The sequence below is a fragment of the Chiloscyllium plagiosum genome, unplaced genomic scaffold, assembly GCF_037043375.1.
Source record: "Chiloscyllium plagiosum isolate Xiang-an unplaced genomic scaffold, Cpla_swu_hap1 HiC_scaffold_48, whole genome shotgun sequence".
NCBI classification, from domain to species: Eukaryota; Metazoa; Chordata; class Chondrichthyes; order Orectolobiformes; family Hemiscylliidae; genus Chiloscyllium; species Chiloscyllium plagiosum.
Genome location: NW_028270186.1, coordinates 13,984,543 through 14,009,225, shown reverse-complemented (window position 1 = coordinate 14,009,225; position 24,683 = coordinate 13,984,543). Strand labels below are relative to the sequence as shown.

Below are 24,683 nucleotides of genomic sequence, written 5' to 3'. Positions count from 1 at the left end.
AAGTTTTGAGAAGATTTGTAGCTCATGTTGAGGTTCTGGATGTAGGTTTGCTCGCTGAGCTGAAAGTTTCATTTTCAGATGTTTCGTCACCGTACTAGGTAACATCTTCAGTGAGCCTCCGGGTGAAGCACTGCTAGTGTTTCCTGCTTTCTGTTTGTATGTTTGAGTTTCCTTGGGCTGGTGATGTCATTTACTGTGGTGATGTCATTTCCTGTTCTCGGAGTGGGGGGGGGGGTTGGTCAGTGTGGTGGTAATTGGGTCTCATTCGATGTGTTTGTGTATAGAGCTACGGTTGGGATGCCATGCTTCTAGGAATTCTCGTGCGTTTTTCAGTTTGGCTTGTCCTAGGATGGATGTGTTGTCCCAGTTGAAGTGGTGTCCTTCCTTATCTGTATGTAAGGATTCTAGTGAGAGTGGGTCATGTCGTTTTGTGGCGAGTTGATGTTCATGTGTCCTGGTGGCTAGTTTTCTGCCTGTTTGCCCCATGCAGTGTTTGTTACAGTTCTTTCAAGTATTTTTTTGAAAATTTCAATTTCAATTGAAAAAAATACCGTGCAAGAACTGTAACAAACCGTTCCGGTTTCCTCCCACAATCCAAAGATGTGCAGGTCAGGTGAATTGGCCATGCTAAATTGCCCATAGTGTTAGGTGCATTAGTCAGGGATAAATATAGGGTAGGGAAAAGTTTGAGTAAGTTATTTTTTGGAGGGTCGGTATGGACTTGTTGGGCCAAAGGGCCTGTTTCCATACTGTAGGGAATCTAATCAAATCTAATATGAAAATATATGCGTATCCTTATTGCAAGCCATAAACTATTTTCTTAAATCTCTGCCAGTGTTCCTCATCTGTCTTTGTCCGAAACTTCTCTTCCAGTCCATACGAGCTCGGTCTGTCCTCCTTCCTTTGTAATTATTTATTTATTCCCTTTATGTAATTTTAGCATAAAGGTGGACCATCTCAAACTGAATGCTAAATTCTACCATTTTGTGGTGACTGTTTTCTGGGAGATCTTTTTCTCTGGCATCATTTGTTAAACCTGCCTTATTACACACTACCAGATTGAAAATAGCCTGATTTCTGATTGGATCTACAACATATTGTTCTGACAGTTTGTCACAGACACACTTTGAATTCATCCTCATCGTTAGCTCTGCTAGTTTAATTTCCCAATTTACACCACAATTAAATCACACATGCTTACTGCTGTTTTCAATGCTCTCATTCTCTCATGACTTATTCTCTGATCAACTAGATAGCTACTGTTAGAGAGCTGAGACAGCTCCCACCATAAAATCACAAGATGTCGGAGTAGAAGTAGGCCAATCAATGCATGAAATCTGGTCTGATATTCAGTGAGATCACTGCTGAACTGATCATCCTTAACTCCCCTTTTCTGCCTTATTGTCGTAACCCTTGATTCCCTTAATGTTAACCGCACATCGATGAATCTCTGTGATAAAGAATTCCACAACTTCACCACCCTCAGAGGGAAAAGATTCCCTCATCTCTCTCTCTTAAATAGGTGACTCCTTACTCTGACGTGATGCCCTCTGGTCCTAGTCTCTCCCACAGGGAAAGCAACCTCTCTGCATTTCCCTTTTTAAGCCCCCTAAGAATCTTACATCAGGTCTCCTCTCCCAACCTACTCAACCTTTCCTCATGCAAAAAATCCCTCCATACCAGCCACCAGAATCATCATCATGTTATTTCTTACTTTCACCTATATGAATTCTAAATTATTCATTGTTGAGCATTTCTTGCTTTCATACTTCTTCCATTGTGTACTAACAAAGCTTCCTCACTGCTCCATTCCTTCCTGCCATTTGAAACATCGCATATCACTGAATTTTAAGTTCTCAGTTTTGATTTCCTTGTAACAATGTTTCTACAATCACTATAAGACAATACTTAAAAAGTCTAGAAACAGTTATTCAGGATAGAATTAGTCGTCACATGCTAATAAGGACAGTAGCAATGTGGAAACAAAATTGTTTGTGCGGCACGGTGGCTCTGTGGTTAGCACTGCTGCCTCACAGGCCAGGGACCTGGGTTTGAATTCCAGCCTCTGGCGACTGTGTGGAGATGGCACATTCTCCCCGTGTCTGCGTGGATTTTCTCCAGGTGCTCGGATTTCCTCACACAAAAGATGTACAGGTTAGAGGAATTTAGCTGTGCTAAATTGCCCAAATTATTCAGGGATGTGTAGGTTTATTTGCATTAGTCAGAAGTAAATGTAGAGTAATAGGGCAGGCGAATGGGTCTGGTTGGGTTACTCTTTGGAGGGTGGATGTGGACTTGTGCCAAATGGCCTGTTTCCACACTGTCAGAGGTATGATTCTATCAAACAGAGTAGTGGTCAATGGATGTTTTTCAGATTGGAGGACAATTTGTAGTGGAGTTCCCCAAAGGTTGTCAGGTTCCCTTCTTGAGATTCTTCCACACTTGATGCAACTGCAATATGCCACTTTCTGTAGACAGCCACAATTTATTTAAGCAAGTATAAGTTTTGGAGGATCATGTCACACTCTTCATGATGCTTGCAGAGCATGTCAAGCTAGGCTGTCTGAATAAATGAACCGTCATACTTTTATACCGGATTTTACATCACTGTCAGTCATGCATGCATGACACCACCACTGCCACTTCCCCATAGTCACATGCCACCCAAAAACAATGTGATTAGGTTATTCCTTAAAACTACAGCATTTACAGAGTATGATTAGATTGTCACATTCTACCTGCAAGACGACACCACCCCCACCGGCACCTGATTTCTTAGGTGTCAGCAGAATAAATTAACCCTTTAACATCTCAAGGTCAGTGTCAGAACCCTTGCTGTTGCAAATATATATTAATGACACTGTGATGAGGACTGTGAAACTCTAGAAGGACAGAGACAATGATGCAGATAGGTGGTAGATCATTTCAATGTATAGAAATATGGGGTAATACGTTTTGCTAGGATGAACATGGAAAGACAATATAAGATAAGGGGTCAAATTCTAAATGGGGTGCAGGAGCAGAGACACCTGATGTACTGATCAGATGGCAAGGCAGGTTGAGAAAGCAATTAATAAAGCAGATTATATTCTCAGCTCTATTAATAGGGGCATTGGGTACATAGCAATGGAGAAGGAGAGGATTAGGCAAAATGGGAGGATATTTAATTGGGGAACAGGAAACAATTATGCGATTAGACATGAGTTAAGAAGCATGGACTGGGAGCAATTGTTCCATGGTAAAGACACTATAGACATGTGGAGACTGTTTAAGGAACAGTTGTTGCGAGTGATGAATAAATATGTCCCTCTGAGACAGGCAAGAAGTGGTAAGATAAAGGAACTTTGGATGACAAGAGCGGTGGAGCTTCTCGTCAAAAGGAAAAAGGTAGCTTACATAAGGTGGAGGAAGCTAGGGTCAAGCTCAGCTCTAGAGGATTACAGGCAGGCGAGGAAGGAGGTCAAAAATGGTCTGATGAGAGCCAGGAGGGGGCACGAGAAAGGCTTGGCAGAACGGATTAGGGAGAACACAAAGGCATTTTACGCTTATGTGAGGAATAAGAGAATGGTCAAAGAAAGAGTAGGGCCGACCAGGGATAGCATAGGGAATTTGTGTGTGGAGTCTGAGGAGGTAGGGGAAGCCCTAAATGAGTTTTTTGCTTCTGTCTTTACGAAAGAAACAAACTTTGTAGTGAATGAAACCTTTGAAGAGCAGGTGTGCATGCTGGAATGGATAGAGAAAGAGGAAGCTGATGTGCTGAAAATTTTGTCAAACATTAATATTGACAAGTCGCCAGGCCCGGACCAGATTTGTCCTCGGCTGTTTTGGGAAACGAGAAATGCAATTGCGGCTCCACTTGCAAAGATCTTTGCATCCTCGCTGTCCACTGGAGTCATACCTGCGGACTGGAGAGAGGCAAATGTAATTCCTCCCTTCAAGAAAGGAAATAGGGAAATCCCCAGCAATTACAGATGGGTCAGCAAGTTTGCAGACAACACAAAGGTTGGAGGTGTCGTTGACAGTATAGAGGGCTGTTATCGGCTGCAGCTGGACATTGACAGGATGCAAAGATGGGCTGAGAGGTGGCATATGGAGTTCAACCTGGATAAATGGGGTGATGCATTTTGGAAGGTCGAATTTGAAAGCTGAATTCAGGATTAAGGATAGGATTCTTGGCAGTGTGGAGAAACAGAGGGATCTTGGTGTGCAGGTACATAGGTCCCTTAAAATTGGGACAGAGTTGTTAAGAAAACATATGGTGTTTTGGCTTTCATTAACAGGGGGATTGAGTTTAAGAGTCGTGAGATCTTGTTGCAGCTCTATAAACTTTGGTTAGACCGCACTTGGAATACTGCGTCCAGTTCTGATCACCCTATTATATGAAAGATGTGGATGCTTCAGAGAGGGTTCAGAGGAGGTTTTCCAGGATGCTGCCTGGACTGGAGGGCTTATCTTATGAAGAGAGGTTGACTGAGCTCGGACTTTTTTCATTGGAGAAGAGGAGGAGGAGCAGGAGAGGGGACCTAATTGAGGTATACAAGATAATGAGAGGCATAGATAGAGTCGATAGCCAGAGACTATTTTCCAGAGCAGAAATTACTAACACGAGGGGTCATAGTTTTAAGCTGGTTGGAGGAAAGTATAGAGGGGATGTCAGAGGCGGGTTCTCTACACAGAGGGTAGTGAGAGCATGGAATGCGTTGCCAGCAGCAGTTGTGGAAGCAATGTCATTGGGGACATTTAAGACACTACTGGACATGCATATGGTCACAGAAATTTGAGGGTGCATACATGAGGATCAGTGATTGGCACAACATCGTGGGCTGATGGGCCTGTTCTGTGCTGTACTGTTCTATGTTCTCAGAGCAAAATGGTGAGATTGAACTTGTACAAGGCACTTGTTCAACCTCAGTTGGAGTATTGTGGACAGTTCTGGGAGCCACATTAAAGCTAAGATATGAATGCAGTTAAGAGAGTGCAGAATGTTCTGAAGATGGATCAGTGGACTGAAATGTTACCTCTGCTTTCTTTCCACAGCAGCTGCCAGAACTGCTGAGTTTCTCTTCTAACTTTTGTCATTTTTTTCAGATTTCCAGCATCCCCCGTTCTTCATTTTATTTTGGTATACTAATGTTGCATGTGATTTTGAGAGTGGTAGATCATGAGTCTTTGGAGGTGTGTGCAATCAACGAAAGTGACTGTGAAGGAATAAAAAAGAAGATTGTAGCACTTGGCTTCACAGACTGCAGGAAGTAATTGACCTTGTGGCATTGTGACATGTTCCCCTGAACACAGAAAGCAGCACTGACACATGTGATACCCTCCAGCCAAGCTGGCATTGTCTGGTGCCATTATAATCTCTGCCAGGCCTAAGGCATGAGGATGGCTCTCCTCTGCATTATGCCATCCACTAGGACTACCTACTAGCAGAACCAAGAGCCAATATCCCTCTTTCCAACATATCTGAGTCAATTGACATGCAGTGCGCGGGTGCATGCATGCCCAAGTTTAAAGGTGGTGTCGTGTCAGGAATCCTGGGATATCCTGACTGTAGTGAATACTTCTACCTTCAGTGAGTGGCAGAAAGCACTGATCTCAATAGCAGTGTGGTGCATTGATAATGAGATAAGTTTGGTAAGATATGGTGAGAAAATATGGTAGGCCTTGTGAAAAGACCCCCTCCATGAAAGTCGACAAAATTGACACTTAGGCTGAATGTCTCCAGAAAATAGCTGAGTGCCAACTTCTCAGACAGTAGTCACTTGTATGACTGACAGTAATCCATGCATTAAATTATAGAGTGACACCTTGTGCACTTTATCTGTGTCATAGGATTGAATGTAGATGCCCAAAAGACTACATTTATGCTATTAACTGCAGGGAATTTTGTCATCCAGAGGATTCCATTGCATTCACTTCCAAATGACAAGTCAAATGATTGATTTTAATTATTTTTAAAACATTGCTTAAAAAAAAGACATTAAAGCTTTTTGTTTTGCACTCATCAGAACTAAGATGCAACAAGGAGCCTTGAACAATGAGACACCGTTATAGACATTCTGATGGAGTGTGCTGAGAGATTGGCTGCCATTGACATGAAGATACAGCAAGAACAGTTAGCTGTTAATCTTCATGGGGATGAAGCAGTGACTGACTGAATGTCTCCATGACCCATTTTTTTTTTAAAAAGGTGCAATTTGTGTTTCCCCTCACCACCTTTCCTCCACTTGTGGCAGCATGATAGCTGTGCTAGCATATTCATCTCGGTCAATCTCTCCCTTTGCATTAACAGCCAAATTGGATCATGCAGTGCCCAACATTCAGCTTCTCACCCCCTATGAGGAGAGAAATTCTGACTCAGACCACCCCGAGCAACTAAATGACTACTCTCCTTAAACTTTGAGGCATGGTAATTTGGTTGAAGCACATTAAGTGTAGTTACCATGTCAGCTGTTGGCACATGGTACAAGTGTGATAATGTAACCCAGTGCTCGACAACAATGTGCCTGCCCTTTGATGACTGCTGGCAATTTCAAGAAGTTGTTTGTTTGTACCTGTGTCCATGCTAAAGGGCTAATCAAGACACAAGTATTCTGAGCTTTTACACTTTGCCTGAGGGAGCAAAGTGCAAAAGTGCTTGCAGTCAAGATGACAGCGGAGTAGGGCTTGTGTGCCAGAGTTCGTCTGCTCCAAGTGGTTTTCTTTTCTTCTCTCTTTTTTATACTCACTTACCTTGTCCTCAGCTTGGATGGAATTGGCAGTGGCGAGAGCCCAGTGTGTAGACCCAGGATGCTGACCTTGAGCAATCATAAGCCAGGCCAAGGCATGGACCTTGAGCCTGGCCCATGCGAAAACCTCAGGTGGGCCTACTGTGGACCTCAGGTGGACCTAGAACAGAGGAGAGTGAGCTCTTACTTACTTTTCTGGAGCAAGTACAGGAATGGGAATTGCAGCTGCTGCATCGGCAGAGGTGATGTCGGTGAGGTAGGCCCAGCAGCAAAAGATGGCATCTGAGGATCAGTAACTTCGTTGTTGATTGCCGCCAGCTCTGGATGCAATGAAGGAGTGGCAGAATGGCATCGTGGTGGGCCCAGCGGCAAGAGACATGATTCTAACATCTGTTGATCTGGTGCAGGAGACCGTGGCAGAAGAGCAACACCCTCAAAGATGGCATCTGAGGATCAACGACTTTGATGTTTCTTGGGTCAATAATAGGCAGTGGTGAAGCGGTGACAGAGGAAAGGTGGCACAGACATCGTTGACGGTGATGAGCTGCCTCAGGACTGACAGACTCTCTTCAAGCTATAGTTTTCTTTGCCTTCCTCATTCTTAAATTATTCAAAATGATTGTTTCATCGTAACAAATGAAAGCTTCTCATTTATTTTATTGTATGCTTAATATAAAATACATGTGGCAACAAAATCACATCCAAATCAAAAAGGAAAGGCAAAGTTGATATGTTGTGAGGATCTGAGTAGGAACAAACTAAATGAGCATTATAAGACCAAGTGAGGAGTCCTGAGATGCACCCTGGTCGAATTCACGAGTCAGGTGCCCATCCCTGCATGCCATGTATGCTGGCAGAAATTTTCCAATGATAGGTGCTGTTGCATTCCAAAGTCTACCATTGAAGTGCAGATTAGAGATGTGCCATGAGGACACAGTTAGTCTGGTACCTGTCTGATGCCAGTGTCCATAGATGTGGCTCTTGGGTTGTCAACGTCTGTGGAACCTGCTCTGACACGGTGTTGACTGCCCTCCCATGATGGAGGACTGGAGGAGCATGTCGTGAGCTGGAGTCACCAGGATACTGTTTGACTTTCATGTTGGGAGTTGTCGCCAATGACTTTCCATCTGCCAGGTGTTGAATAGGAAACTGAGGTGAGATTAACTAATAATGAAATGCTAATGCATAGTAATGAATGCAAAGCGACGTCTTGTTGCTTACTAGGGAGAATCTTGACTCCCTATTGAACTCCTGGTTAGAAAATGAGACTTTTGCTGTCGACATGGAAGTGCTCCTTATCTCAGGCAATTTATCCGCCTTTCTCAACAATGTCCATAGTGTTCAGTGATTGAGAAGTTTCTGCCTGAAATGTCAGATGATAGAAAATCTATTATATGCTCCTACCTCCTTGGCAAATTGGAGCATGAAAATACCTGTATATATGGTTTCATGAGTAATGCCAGATAAGAGGTTTCTATTTTTGCTGTTGTCTGATCTGCCTCATATCCTTTGGAGAGGATTAAAATGAGGCGAGATTTAGAATCCAAAGAGAAAATTCAAACAGTCAGAACACAATAGCAATGTAAGTGAAGACAAACCGAGCAGAATATGAAGGGATTAGAGTTTAGCCAAGTTAATACACCAATGAATAAGTTTTAGAAAAAAATTTTAGATCCTTTATTTGAATGACTGCACGAAAACAAAATGACCTGCTGCAAAATAGTGATCTAATGGCCATTAGAAAGACACTATTCACATTGGGAAATACATTTTTCAGGCTACACAATATTTCTGATAGATGGGCAAAGGAGTAGAAATATCTCATATAGTAAAGGAGAATGGAAGGGGATCAGTGAAGCCGTGTCTGGCTTCAAAAGGTCGTGAAATAGAATCCCCGTGTTTGGAAATTAGGAATTGAGACAGAATCCGCTGATGGGAGTTATTTATATAACAATTATCTGATTGTTTTTAAAAAAAGCCAAATCATGAATCATTGTGGTAACATTGGACAGAACGTAAAACAAAAAAAATTGGAGCTTGCAAAGTGACAGGTTGGAAAGAGTACTCCAGAAGTTAAGTTTGTAGAATGTTGGCACGACATATGCTGAGACAACGACATTGTGGAACGTGCTCATGATAAAACTTAGATACTACCCCTGTTTAATGAAACAGGAATAATTAGTCATGTCCTGATGTTATGGATCAGGCCAGACCCCCTCAAAACATTCCAGGAAGGTAGCCCAGACCCTAACATTTTATAGTTGTTTTCGGGAGATGTAAGGTGGCTATTCCAGGAGTGATGCAGCTGGTCAAACCACTTGGTTCCAAGTAAAACCGAATTTTTTTACACACCACTGAATGAAATACAAGCAAAAGGAAACAGAATTTAGAATAACACCTACCAACCAACACGATATCCCTGCAACTTAACAAAGGAGCTGTTCCAATTTCCTGCAACATCACCATGAACACACCCCTTTGGGAAAAAAAGGTAAGTTCAAACACCAGGTTCTTGCAGAAGAGATGTTAAAAAGAGATGGTCAGCCAGAAACATCAGGGAACTTTTGTTTTCGAGCAGCTTGCTTTAACAAGCAGCTTTGAACAGACTGCTTACTAAAAGCAAACCAAACCAGAAAACAAAACCCTGAACTGGGAGAATTTGCCACTCCCCTTTCATTGTACAAGTGTTTGTAAAAAAAAATCTAAAAGCCTTTTCCCTGATTGTTGCCTTAGGCAGTATCTGTTAGCCATTAGCAAAGACCCTAATCCCAGACAAATCAGAACCTCTTCCTTTTACAACTCTCTGGGGGCAAAAAGCAAGTACAATGTAACCTTCTGAAAGGAGCAGTATTGTCACAATAGTAAAAGATCCTCTGGAAAACAGTGATCGTAATACCTCTGATTTCCATTTTGTTTGAAAGTGATGTACTCCAAAATGTAAACGGCATTTTGAATTGAAGCAAAGCCAAGATTTAATGATAGAAACGGCTAAGGCTCATTAGGTTAACAACCTAAAGATTACAGCTGTACACTGGACACTGGGCAACACAGGAAGTTAAGTATCATATTTGATTAAGAGGACAGACTTAAGAATGCAGTCGAACAGTACCAAATCTGAGGTTTGGGATTCATTCAGAAATCAGTAACCATCTATAGAAAAATTGATGATCAGAGTAAACTAGCCAGAATGCCACAAATCATTGAAGTATTATGTTCAAATCAAGTCCTGCTATTCCCAGAGTGACTATAAACATAAAAGATTTTTTTAAAAATTAGGAAAAGATTTCTCAATATACCTATATATGGTGCCAGTTGATGGAAAGCACAGATCAGTGTGAAAAATTATTATTCATTACAATTAATTAGATTCCAGTCAGAGGCAGCCAAACACCATCAGCCTATAACACCCCTGATTATCACTCTAATTCCCTTACATCTTCCACCTTACACACAGATGCACAGCAGCGTTACAAAACACATGGACATAGAAAAAAAAACTGGGAAAACAATTCAGGAATTTGGTTCATAAAATGTTGCGTTGATTCTTGCAGATCATAAAGTTACTTATCAGGCTTGTTTTTTCAAATGCTTCTGCTGGTTTGCAAGAGGCACAGGGTGGCTGGTTGATTTGTAAAAAGATCTCTCACTGACAAAACATTGGTGAGGCCATTTTTGTTTACTGCATACTGTTCTGGTTGCTGTCCTCCAGGAAGGATGTTATTAAACTAGAAAGGGTGCAGTGAAGACTTATAACTATTTCAGTCCCATGAATATTATTACAAGGATAGTCTGGGACTTTTCTTTCCTGGGAGCATAGGAGGTTGAGAGGTGACTTAGTGATTTTTAAAATCCATGAGAGGCATAGCTAAGGTGAATACCTATGGTCTTTTCCCGGGGGTTGGGGAGTCCAAACTAGAGCATATAGTTTTAAGGTGTGAGGGGAAAGATTTAAACGGACCTGAGGTGCAACTTTTTTTTTTACAGAGAGGGTAGTGCATATACAGAATGAACAGCCACAGGCACTGTTAGAGGCAGGTACAGTTATAATATTTACAAGTTATTTGAACTGGTACATCAATAAGAAAGGTTTTAAAAGATACAGGTCAAACCCAGGCAAATGAGACTGGCTTAGTTTGGGAAACCTGCTCAACATAGAGTCACAAAGATGTACAGCATGGAAACAGACCCTTCGGTCCAACCCGTCCATGCCGACCAGATATCCCAACCCAATCTAGTCCCAGCTGCCAGCACCCGGCCCATATCCCTCCAAACACTTGCTATTCATATACCCATCCAAATGCCTCTTAAATGTTGCAATTGTACCAGCCTCCACCACTTCCTCTGGCAACCCATTCCATACACGTACCACTCTCTGCGTGAAAAAGTTGCCCCGTAGGTCTCTTTTATATCTTTCCCCTCTCACCCTAAACCTATGCCCTCTAGTTCTGGACTCCCCAACCCCAGGGAAAAGACTTTGCCTATTTACCCTATCCATGCCCCTCATAATTTTGTAAACCTCTACTGAACGGTTTGTTTCTGTGCTGTATGACTCTAAACTGCTGAAGGAAAGATAAACTAGTGTTCTTTCAGGTTTCAAGTGGCTTCCTGCAGAGAATAGGGAGACTTAGCTCCTGGCTGGTTGGAGGTTAATCACTTCTGACTTTTGTTTCTACCCCATGTTCTCAGAATCAATCACAGTTGTTTCTGAGCAAAAGGCCTTGATCATCAATAACTGATCACTCGTCACGAGACCAATCAAAGCCCCATCCGTACAAGAGAAGTAACAGAGAAGAGTATTCATGCAAGGTGCACAGAAAATTAGCATGCAGGTCCAGCAAGCAATTAGGAAGTCAAATGGCATGTTCACATTTAGTGCAAAAGGAGTGGAATGCAGTGTTATGCAGGGTTGTATTGAGACCACGTCTCGAGTAAATGTGTGCAGTTTGATCTTTTATATTTAAAATCTGCTTTGGAGATAATGAACAAAGTTTCACTGAACTATCTTATCATAAAAGACTGAACCAAATTTGATCTATATTCTCTCAAATTTAAAAGAATGAGAGACAATTACAGAAATGTGGCTCAGGGATGAACAGGACTGGCAGCTTAATGTTCCCAGATACAAATGCTACAGGATGGATAGAAGGGGAGGCAAGAGAGGAGGTGGAGTGGTATTTTTGATAAAGGATAGCATTACAGCTGTAATTTGGAGATGCTGGTGTTGGACTGGGGTGTACAAAGTTAAAAATCACACATCAGGTTATCGTCCAATGGGTTTAATTGGAAGCACTAGCTTTTGGACCACCTGATGAAGGAGCAGTGGTCCGAAAGCTAGTGCTTCCAGTTAAACCTGTTGGACTATAACCTGGTGTTGTGTGATTTTTAACATTAAACAAGATTCAGAAGTGTCTTAATCCAGTGGATGTTGAGAGGCGGTGCTGGTCAGGGAATCTCAAACACAGACACAGTCTCAGGACAAGGGGCCTGAGATGAGGAGCCATCTCATCACTGGAATTTGTGTGAAGCTTTAGAATTGTTTTCCACAGATATTTGTGCAGTTTCTATTATTGAATACATTTAGGGTGGAAATGGCAGATTGTGGTCTTTCATGGAATCAAGGGACCTAGGGATTGGGCAGGAAAGTGGAGTTACAAGGGGCAAGATTTCGGTGTTAGGCCTTTCAAGATTACCCTTCCATTCAATAAGATTTTTACCTCAGCTCAACATTCCTGCTTATCCCCAAAATTCTTACATCCACTTGGTGATAAAGAATCTATCCACTTCAGCCTTAAAAATATTTCAAGATTCAGCATCCACTGCCTTTTGAGGAAGAAATTCCAAACTCTCAGAACCCGTTGAAAGAAAAAAAATGTTTCCTCATCTCTGTTTTAAATAGATGATCCTTTATTTGGAAACTATGATGCCTAATTCTGGTGTAGTGAGAAATGACAAATGCCCCACTTCTTCAAGGGAAATCTCCCAGGATTAAGGATGACTTTCTACTATTTTGGTATTCTGGATCTAGGAAGATTAAATAGTCAAATATTAGATCCAGAAACTTTGACACAAGAAGGGCAAGGAGTGCTGACTAAATTGGGTACGTGGGTGGGATGGTTGGGTTTTTGCACCCTCTTGTTGTTTGCTTTTGGCCTCCATCTATATCTGTCGAAGACTCTCAAAATACTTGACTAATTTCTTGATGCTTGTCTTCCAAATTAAGTGGCCTTTGACTTGAGCTTCCCAGGAATCATTGGCGATATTTAGACTATAAGACATAGGTGCAGACATTAGGCCATTCAGCCCATCGAGTCTGCTGTGCCATTCAATTTGGCTGATAGGTTTTCAACCCCATTCTCCCACTTTCTCCCTGTAACCCTTGATCCCCTTGATACGTGAATCTGTCTGTCTCAGTCTTAAATATATCAATGACCTGGCCTTCACAGCCTTCTGTGACAATTAATTCTATAGATTTATCACTCTCTGCCGAAAGCAGTTTCTCCTTATCTCCATTCTAAAAGGTCTTCCCTTTTTATTGAGCCGCTTTGAGGACATTTTTAAAGCATATCCTCTGCCCTCTGGCAACTGCTTGCTGTGACAAAACCCAGAGTCCAAAGCTTTGGATGTCTCATGTCAGGTGTGTGGGTGTCATGGCCTGTTTAATAAAGCTAATTGACTGACTGTAACCAGTGTCTCAATAATGGGGATTTTAGTTGGGAGAGGATGCTGATGTTGGCATGCCTAGCCTGCCAGTGGATTTGCAGGATATTTGAAGGCATGGCTGGTGATATTTCCTAAGGATCTCTGGTATCTGTTGGACATTGTTCAGATCTCCAATACATATCGGAGGGCTGGCAATACTATCATCCTGTTCACCATGAATTAATGTCTTGATTTAGGGCTTTGCCATCAACCACTCTGTTCTACTGATGGCCAAAGTCTGCACAGGCACAGTGAAAGTGAAGTTTTTAGCCACTGAGAGGAAGCTAAAAAAGGTGTAGGAATGAATCCACATTGTAGCTCACCTTGGATCTTGATAATCAGAAGGAAGTGTTGAGTAGTGGGAGCAAGTGGATATAAGGTCTATGTCTTCTGGACATTTTGCCTCACTACTTTTGTCTTGTATGCCTCCATTAACTCATTGACAGCGATTTGGAGCTCGGCATCATCTGCGTGCTACTGTTCATTCAGTGTTGTAGACCAAGCCAGACCCCCTCAAACCATTTCAAGTAAATAGCCCAGATCCTAACTTTGCTAGTGGTTTTAAGCAGGTGTAGAGTGGATAATCCAGAAGTGATGCAATTGGCCCAACCACTTAGTCTTAAACAAAGCAGAATTTATTTGCAAAATTACTGAATGAAACACAGACAAAAGAGAACAGAATACAGAATAACTTAAACTATCTTAAGACCCAGTAGATTACCCCAACTTCATGATGCTATTCTAAATACTTGCAACAATCCCTATAAACACCACTCGACACAAAAGATAAAATCTTAGAGGAGGGATGTCAGAGAGATTCTGGATGGAACACCTTCTTCCATGTAGCTATTTCTTGGACCAGCAGCCTCCAAACTGACTGCTTTCAGTGAACAGCCAGACTGCTAAAAACCAAAGAAAAGCTGAGCTGGGAGTATTGGACATTCCCCTTTCATTGTCCAAGTGTTATTTTTGAAAACTTGTAAGTCTTTTTTCCAGGCAGTATCTGTTAGCTCTACTCAAATTGGCCCTAAAACCCTTCAAACCTCGACCTTTCGCAATCACTGCTTTTATGACCTCTCTGAGAAAAATACAAAGGGCAACATAGCCTTGTTAAAGGAGCAGCATTGTCACAATCAAAAGTTGAGGTGATCTTGGTTCTAGACTGGAGGTGATAAAAGTTGAGCAGTTTTCTACTCATCCAGTTGATTAGTTCCACAAAGCTAAGGTGAAGTTTAATTCTGTATCAGTAGGTAGCTTCATGGTGGAGTCTTGCAGCAAGGAAGATTCAGAAGAGTGTTAGTATGATGACACAGCCTTGCTTCACCCCAGTTTGCACACGCTAGATCTGTGTTGGACCCATTGGTGTTGGTGACTTATCTTTAGTCATGGGTTATTAGTTAGATTTGCATCTTCATTTGTCTGGTGTCTTTCCCTCTAACATTGGTGATGTTCTCAGTTCTGGATTGCCTTGTGTTTTGGATTTAACAGTTCCATGATCTCTCGGTCATTTGCATCAAACCCAAAGTCTCCTTGCAATTCCTGTTTCTGATGGATTTGAAGGTAGATTGGGCCTTGTGGATTTTCCGTTGTTCATGAGGTGTTGTCAGGTTGACTGTCAGGCAGCAAGTGGAGAATGGGGATGAATTTCTGTGGTTACCAAATTTTAGTAAGATGCTCCATATTGCTCTCCTGAATGACAATCAAAGACCTTTATGAGATTAAAAAGAAGCCATAAGTAGAGGCTATTGCTGTTCTCTGCACTTTCCTTGAATCTGTCTTGCTTTAAAGATCACTTAGTCTTGCTTTAAAGATTTCTAGTAACTATAGGCCGGTGAGTCTCACTTCTGTTGTGGGCAAAGTCTTAGAGAGAATTGTAAGGGATAGGATTTATGCACATCTGGATAGGAATAATGTGATCAAGGATAGTCAGCATGGTTTTGTGAAGGGCAAGTCGTGCCTCACAAACCTTATTGAATTCTTTGAAAAGGTGACGAAGGAGGTTGATGAGGGGAAAGCGGTAGATGTGGTATATATGGATTTTAGTAAGGCGTTTGATAAGGTTCCCCATGGTAGGCTACTGCAGAAAATACGGAGATATGGCATTGAGGGTGAGTTGGAGGTTTGGATTAGGAATTGGCTGGATGGAAGAAGACAGAGGGTAGTAGTTGATGGCAAAGTTTCTTCATGGAGTGCCGTCACTAGCGGTGTTCCGCCAGGATCTGTTTTGGGACCATTGCTGTTTGTCATTTTTATAAATGACCTGGAAGAGGGGTTAGAAGGTTGGGTGAGCAAGTTTGCGGATGATACGAAAGTCGGAGGAGTTGTTGACAGTGAGGAAGCATGTGGCAGGTTACAGCAGGATATAGAGAAGCTGCAGAGCTGGGCAGAAAGGTGGCAGATGGAATTCAATGTAGCTAAGTGCGAGGTGATTCACTTTGGGAAGAATAACAAAAAGATGGGGTACTGGGCTAATGGTCGGATACTTGGTAGTGTGGATGAGCAGAGGGATCTTGGTGTCCATGTACACAGATCTCTGAAAGTTGCCACCCAGGTAAATAGTGCGGTGAGGAAGGCATATGGCGTACTGGCTTTTATTGGTAGAGGAATTGAGTTCCGGAGTCCTGAGGTCATGATGCAGTTGTATAAGACTCTGGTACGGCCGCATCTGGAATATTGTGTGCAGTTTTGGTCGCCATACTATAGGAAGGATGTGGAGGCATTGGAACGGGTGCAGAGGAGGTTTACCAGGATGTTGCCTGGTATGGAAGGAAAATCGTATGAGGAAAGACTGAGGCACTTGGGGCTGTTTTCACTAGAGAAAAGAAGGTTTAGGGGTGACTTGATTGAGGTGTACAAGATGATTAGGGGGTTAGATAGGGTCGACAGTATGAACCTTTTCCCGCGTATTGAGTCGGGTATTACAAGGGGGCATAGCTTTAAATTAAGGGGGGGTAGATATAGGACTGATGTTAGGGGTAGGTTCTTCACTCAGCGAGTCGTTAGTTCATGGAATGCCCTGCCAGTAACAGTGGTGGACTCTCCCTCTTTATGGGCATTTAAGAGGGCATTGGATAGGTATATGGAGGATGGTGGGTTAGTGTAGTTTGGGTGGGCTTGGATCGGCGCAACATCGAGGGCCCAAGGGCCTGTACTGCGCTGTATTCTTCTATGTTCTATGTTCATTGTTTCATGTGATGATCAGACTGCATTGTGACCTCCTGCCGTGCGTCTCTTTATCACTGAATGGGGGCAATTGAGGAAGATGTTTACAATGACCTTCCCTGTGGGAGAGAGCAGTAATTCCATTCTGTAATTACCACAACAGGTTTAACATCTTCCTTGAAGGTTGTCACAATAACGATGTCTCGGGAGATCTGTGGACATACTCTTCTTCTAGTTGAGGGACATGTGATCATGTATACAAGCCAAGTGTGCTTCACCACTGTATTTCAGGATTTCAAGCAGGGATTTCATCTGCTTCAGCAGCCTTGCGGATTTCTCAGCTGTCAGTTGTCCTTTTCAACTTCTTATCAATCTGGGACTATTTTGAGATGGTGCCTAGTGGCATGTGTGGGGTATGATTGAGGCAATTTACATTGAGGACTCTTGTCTCATAAAAACACCCAAAGAGCTGCTATAACTCAGAAACAGAATCAGAAAATGACTGGGAAAACTCAGCAGGTCAGGCAGCATCTGTGGAGAGAAGTTCATAACCATAAGACATAGGATTGGAAATAAGGCCATTCTGCCCATTGACTCCATTCCGCCATTCAATCATGGCTGATGGGCATTTCAACGCCACTTACCCGCACTTTCCCCTTATCCCTTAATTCCTTGCGAGATTAAGAATTTATCAATCTCTGCCTTGAAGATATTTAACGTCCCGGCCTCCACTGTGCACCATGGCAATGAATTTCACAATTCTGACGAGGGATCACTAGACCCAAAACATTAACTCTGCTTTCTGTCCACAGATGCTGTCTGACCTGCTGAGTTTTTCAAGCAATTTTGTTTTAGGACTGTATCTTGGCTGATTAGATCCACAGAGTGCTCATTGCCTCTTTGCGCTTGGAGAGAACCACTCTGTTCTTTGCTGTCAGTAGGCTTGTTGGGTTCTTGGGCAGTAGATGGTTTTGACTGTGGTTAAGAAGCCACACACTTCAGCTTGTGTTGGTGACTTATCTTTAGTCATGGGTTATTAGTTAGATTTGCATCTTCATTTGTCTGGTGTCTTTCCCTCGAACATTGGTGATGTTCTCAGTTCTGGATTGCCTTGTGCTTTGGATTTAACAGCTCCATGATCTCTTGGTCATTTGCATCAAACCCAAAGTTTCCTTGCAATTCCTGTTTGTGATGGATTTGAAGGTAAATTGTGCCTTGTGGATTTTCCGTTGTTGTTCATGAGGCGTTGTCAGGTTGACTGTCAGATGCTGACTGCGTAGGTCCTTTAGTCCATCAAAATTGAATATCCTGTAACACTGTTTTGCTGCTACTACCACTTTTGGGACAGGCTGATGGATATAATAGGCCAGATGATGCGACAGCTTGTCCTATGTTCATCTGCCCTGCCAAATGTGTAGATGATGCAGGCATCTGAGGTTACTTGCTCAGAGTTGCATAGTCAGGCAGGTCCTAATGTCTGGAGTGAGCATTTTGTGATGACGTCTTGTCTGATGAAATAAGGTGCTTGTAATGACCCAGAAATGTTTTCAGCATTTCATCACAAAAAGAACTCTGTTGCTGTTTGCTTTCCCTATGTCCTCCTTGCTGATCATGCCTTTCTAGAGATGTGCATCCATCCAATTCTAGCATTGTAATCACCAAAGAAAATCAGGTTGTCTCCCTTTGAGATACAGGATATCAACCCATGGGATGAACACCGTACAAAGGTGGGAGAAGGTTGGGGTGAGTGGGTTAGTTTAATTACAGTAGGTGTCGGCATAGCTGCATACCCTCCTCTGGGTACCTGGGTTGCTAGATATAATAAATGAGGTTCTGTTTTTCAGATCATCAGAACCATTTAAATTCAGCAGATTAGGAGTTGGTTTTCCAGCACTTGGAGCTGCTCGATCCATTGGACAATGTTTTTCAATGCTGCTTCATGTCCAGAACGAGTGGGTTGTTTCTCTCCCAGTATACGCCCTGTGATTGGGATTATGTTGTGTTCCCAATACATTCATGCTGCGATGTGGTGCTCTTGTCCAGTTCAGCAGGACCTTCACATCCTTGGTATTTCCAGATTCCCTGATTACGCAAATGTGTTCTAAATCCCTCCCATGAATTGAGGCCGAAGTATTTTGACAAATCTTTTATTGATTAGATTAGATTACTTAGTGTGGGGACAGGCCTTCGGCCCAACAAGTCCACACCGCCCCATGAGCAGTTTTGGTTTCTTCTCACCACTTTTCACCATTCCTGACTGTTCATTTCCATCTTAATTCATTAATTTGAAAAGAAGGTGATGGTTACTACTTGAAAGATTTATAATTTATTTTTATGCTTTCTTGGTTTTAACTCCCTTTTTAATTTAATGATTAAAATATACAATTATCAGATTGAAAGATGAATATTTACCACATGTATCATCTAATTACATAACTTATCTGAAGGCTTATCAGGATATTCAGAACTTTCAATCTTAAATCAAGTGTTTATAATTTGCTTTGGTAATTTTCAGACATGTAGCCCAAGTTTATACAGAGGAGATGTTAGAGAGAGTACACAGTTGATATTGCTGAGGTAGTTCATAAAATGCATTCGCAACACGGTGGCTCAGTGGTTAGCTCTGCTGCCTCACAGCGCCAGGGTCCCAGGTTCGACTGTCTGTGTGGAGTTTGCACATTCTCCCCATGTCTGCGTGGGTTTCCTCCGTGTGCTCCGGTTTCCTCCCACATTCCAAAGATGTGCAGGTCAGATGAATTGGCCATGCTAAATTGTCCATAGTGTTAGGTGCATTAGTCAGAGGGGGGTGGGTTACTCTTCGGAGGGTCGGTGTGGACTTGTTGGGCCGAAGGACCTGTCTCCACACTGTAGGGAATCTAATCTAATCTAAAGTACATGACAGACCAAATGGGACCAAATCTAGTCCTGTATAAATGTAGACTTTTCAATCTAATTTTAGTTCTTCAGTACCAGTAATCAAAACAGGGAGTGTTTCCCAAATTCTTTATGAATATCCCGCACAATCCTTTCCTTGAAATTAAATTGCTTTTAATTGGCTTTGAAAATATTGTTTTTAAATTACAAGAATATTGTCATTTTACTGCGAAAATATTGCAATGACCAGCTGACTTGGCACAGCACGGAGAGCAAACACTCGTTTGGATGGTATGGGTTCCCACCAAGTAGCACCAGCAGTCTTCACTTTAACTTTAATTCATTGTATTAAGCAAAATATCATTTATTTTCATCAATTTTGAAAGTTTTGATTTCAAAACTATACAGTTCAGAATTTAACTTTAATCTTACTTTAACACAATTTAGATATTAACGTTTTGCTTTTGTTGCCATTCCTCAATGGTTTTTTAAATGAACAGAATTCAAATTTCAGTCACGGATGTTTGAAATGAAGATTGATGATATCACTTGGATAGATTGAGGATTGCTGGATTTTATAACAGAATGTAATAAAATATCAGAATAGAAGGTTATTTGTTTTTTTAAAAATTGCCTATGTTTTCTCCTCCTCAGGAGTAGCAGACAGATGGGCAAGTAATCAGGCTAGTGATACCTGCCACCTTGGCAATTTAGTTCTGAGCAGGAAGCTTGACGGGTGACCTTGTTGATTTATAACCAATCAAAGCCATGAAGTTATCAATTAACAGATGTTTAAAGGCCTCAACCACCCAACAGTTTGATTACCTGCTTTTCCAATGAGAAAAGTAGCTACCTTCCCAACAGGGAATCTAGGGTGGCTGACCTGCTCGGTTTTAGGGGGGTGCTTTATTTGCCCCAAATCTGGGGAAATAGGGGCCAAGGATACTGGGTGAATCAGGTGGCCGCTAAAAGAGACACTCTCCCTTCTTGTTGCTGCAGCCTACATCTCCAGTCTCGCTCCTCAGGTTCCAGAGACTGCCAACTTCTAATTGGCCAACATCATCTGGTGGATCAGAACTTCAGTGTCTCGGGGATTGATAAGCTGAGAAACCCACCCGTGAGCTCTTAACGGGCTGGTTGGAGCTTAATCCAACCGGCTTACTGCGAGCACACTTAATGTCGACACAGCATGCTTAATAGCTAAGATTTTCTGTCTAATATTAAGGCACAAAGTAGTTAATTTTGAGAAAGAACATACTCCTTTCATTCTGGTTTGTCTTTGAAGGTCAGTTAAATATCACTTCATGAGAATAGTTAACATTCAATTGCAGAGGATAGATTGATGAGAGCATGTACAAATAATATATTTGGTTCAAAAGAAACACAAAGCTATGTTTCAAACAACCTTCCTTGAAGCTTGATTACATTTGAACACTCAGGCACAGTTACGTTGTAAGCATCAGCTAAGTTGGCTTGATTGCAGTTCTGCAGCGGTTCAAGAAGCCAGCTCACTATCAACTTCTCAAGGGCAACTGGGGTTGAGCAATAAATGCTGACCAGCCACCGATGCCCATGTCCCTTGAGTGATTTAAAAAAAAAACCTGACTATTAAAGCAACTATGTAACATGAGTTAGAATTACTTCTGGATGCTGTGGAAAATACTCTGGATGCCTGTGGACATGAAAGCATGTTGACCAAAACTAACTTTATGTGCAGTTTGAGGCAGCAAACTGTGTTTGACCAACTCATTAATGAAAGCTTGTAATATAAATGATTTACATTTTATACCACTTTTTGGTCTATACTTGAATACATGCAAATACAGATTCAAAACAAAATGCTATTGTTTTAACCTATTCAATTCATTTTCTATAGACAGGTTCAGAAAGGAGCACAGTGGATGGCCCCCGAACAGACCAAATGGAAGAGGGGTCAACCAACCATGTTGGTGAAAGCAGGTTAAGATTAGAAATGGCACCAAGTCTGGTGAACGGAGTATGTAATCAAGATGGACATACTATTGATGTGGAACCAAGTGAGTGGATGGATAACCAGAGATTCCCTCAACACCCCAATGGAAACAACAATCGAGGAACAACTCCAATATTGAACCAAGTTAGGAACCATGTCAAGGAAGGTCTGACTACTACTGAGGATACTGTCATCCTGGATGATGCTAGAAAGTTAACTGTACTCTCTGAAACAGTAGTAAGCATACCTTCATATAACTCACCAGCAGAAAACTCTCAGCCTTTACACAGAATTAACCTTACAGAGAAATGTAAACTAGAGATTAATAACAGCAGTGACGCAGTGAATATGAATGATGATTGTCCTCCAAATAATGATTTGGGCACTTTGACCACTGCATGGACCCTTGCAAAAAAACATGGGAAGAAACCACCAAATTGCAATTGTGATGGGCCAGAATGCCCAGATTATCTAGAATGGCTTGAGAAAAAAATAAAAGCTGTTCTTAATGAAGAACATAATAGGACTTCACAAATCCCTGATAAAATCAATGAAATGCCTGTGGAAAATGGTGCTTTACCGAATCATTTGCCTGTTTTGGAGGAAGCATCCAATTTTGATTCCTCTGATGTTCCTCAATATTCTCAGAGTGCATTAACCATTGCAAAAGAGAAAAACATAAGTCTTCAGACAGCAATTGCCATTGAAGCCCTTACACAACTGTCATCAACACTTCCGCAGCCATTGTCAGAAGCTTCATCACAGATCAACAGCACCTCTCAAATTGGCGATGCCTCATCTGGTTCCATTGAGGAAAACAATGTTCCGTTGTCTGCATCTTCTGATGCCATTCAGGGCATGCAAGAAGACCTTAATCATCAGCAGAAGAATAGGCATCCTTCTCTACAAGAACATCCTGGTCAGCAAATGTTTCCAGAATTACGTTCTCAAGTGCAAACTCAGTGGGAACATCTAAAGAAAACAGCACAGATTGAAGCTCACTACATTCCAGCCATGAAAACATTACCAGATCCATTTAATAACTTTACAAATTCAATATCAACTATAAAACAAACTGACGAAGTCTCTGCTCAGAGGAGGAATACAGTCAATGCTGAAGGAAACATGCCAGTGTTCAATGCTCATCAGCCAGTTACTTCAATAAGTGACCCTATGACTGAATTAAAGCAGCTATTAGACATTAACAATAGTAACAAACACCCTGTATCATTGTTTAAAATGCCTAGCTTAATTATGCATGAAGATGCAGGCATAAAAACCCAACAAAATTTATCAATGCCATTCTCCAACTTGGTAACTGGAGTTGAGTTTTATGGAATGCAGACTGAACAACAGTCATCTCAGTCCATGCAACAAATTGATATGCATCAAAGAAGTAAACATCAAAAAACGCAGGCAGCATTACAACAACATCTACATCATAAACGCAACCTGTTTCAAGTGCACTGTCAAAAACAGAACCATCTACATGAGCAGCAAAAATGGTGGTCACAACATCAGCCACATCTAAAAAGGCAGAAACAAAAGAAACCGGTACACGAAAAGAAGAAATTACAGCCAACATATAAGCAGCGTAAAGAAACCCAGCTTCAAAAGACGCAAAATATTCAACAGCAGCTTTTCTTGCTTCAACTTCAACAAATGCAACAAAAGAAATTACAACAAAGTCTGCAGCATCATTCATTACCACAACAGAAACAGGTCTTCGATGGATTCCATCAAGTGGAAAAAATACAGGATAATTATGGAACAGGGGAAAATGAAGCACAGTTACTACCACAACAGGATCATCTTAAGGAACAGCAGATACAGATAGCACTTCAACCAACTTCTGAAGTTTCTCAGCAGAAGCAACCAGATCACAGTGAGTCAGCAATTACTCAGGAGAGTCCCACCTTTAACAGGTCCGTGTCAAAGGAAATATACAGATCTCAACTAGATTCTTTCTTGTCTAATGAAAACATTGAAAAATATCCACAATCAACTCCATTGAAGAATATCCTTGCCAGATGTGCTGATGATCAAGATTCACATACTAATTCAGTCTCCTTGCCTATTCAAATACAACAAAATGATGTATCAGGACACAGTCCTCGCTCTTTTGAAGAAAAAATTGAGGAACTCTTAAAACAATTTGAAGCTGAATTTGAACCAGGCTCAACATCACAGCAATTCCAGTTTACTCCTCAGAATAACTCAGCATCTCAGGGAGAACCAAATCAAAACCAGACACTTTCCACTGGCTCTCAGCTTTCATTTCTCAGTCAATCTGGTGATTCACACCAGAGTAATCAAATATTGTTTTCTGGGAAAAGTCCTTCTCATGAACAACATGAGCGCAAACTGACCAATATAAACAACAAAACCAATTCCACTTTGCAGGATAATACAAAATGTTGTAATGACACTTTTTTGACCGGATACTCAAAACACATGAAAGTTGAAAGCTCTGGTGCTATTACAGTATTGTCAACAGTTTACTCTGGAGAAAATATCGAGGGATCTTCAGAAGGCACACCCACAAAAAGTACACCACTCACCCCTTCCCTCAGTGGCTTTTTGGAATCTCCTTTGAAATATTTGGATACCCCAACTAAAAGCTTGCTGGATACCCCATCAAAAAAAGCCCAAATGGAGTTTCCATCATGTGACTGTGTTGGTAAGTTTCAAAAGGATCACCTTGCTTCATTTTATAAAAGAAATTTAAGTATAATTTTAGAAAAGATAGGTGAGGGAATAAGGGAGGTGGGTGGCAGTACTGATTTGGGAATTATGCTGGAATGTGTTAAGCTCTGTCTGAGTGACATTATCTTTTCCTTATGGTATGTGACAGAAAATGTGCTGAACATGAGAAAGTAGATAATTGCATATAGCCTATCACTGTTCAAATCTACACTCAAATACTTATGTTTCCCTGTGCTTCTGATGCTTTACCATTAAAAAGATGCTCTAACCTCTTCAACCACAGAATCCAACAATTTCTGCTTTTCAGTCAATGTTTTGGTGATTGACAAATTGGATACAAGATTTACAAATACACTCTGAATATAAGGTGATGGCCAATATAAATTAGAGAGTGGTTGGTCACACTTTTAGGCCATAATAAATGATGAGAGGCACCATTTGCCTCTGTTTCTGCAGAAATGCAAAATGCTCAAAGTTTCAATTTTATTAATTATTAATTACTGTATGGGACATTGATTAGGCCACTTTTGGAATACTGCATG

At 41.5% G+C, this 24,683-nt stretch overlaps 1 protein-coding gene across 8 annotated transcripts in view; it reads left to right on the top strand.

Moving 5' to 3' along the window:
• LOC122543146 (methylcytosine dioxygenase tet3) overlaps positions 1-24,683 on the top strand; it is a 371,083-nt gene that overhangs the window by 204,271 nt on the left and 142,129 nt on the right. For all 8 annotated transcript variants that reach the window (XM_043681513.2, XM_087984416.1, XM_087984415.1 and 5 more), the window contains one exon: positions 21,340-24,115. In XM_043681513.2, coding sequence (XP_043537448.1) covers positions 21,340-24,115 — 2,776 coding nt within the window. The remainder of the gene's footprint in view (positions 1-21,339; positions 24,116-24,683) is intronic.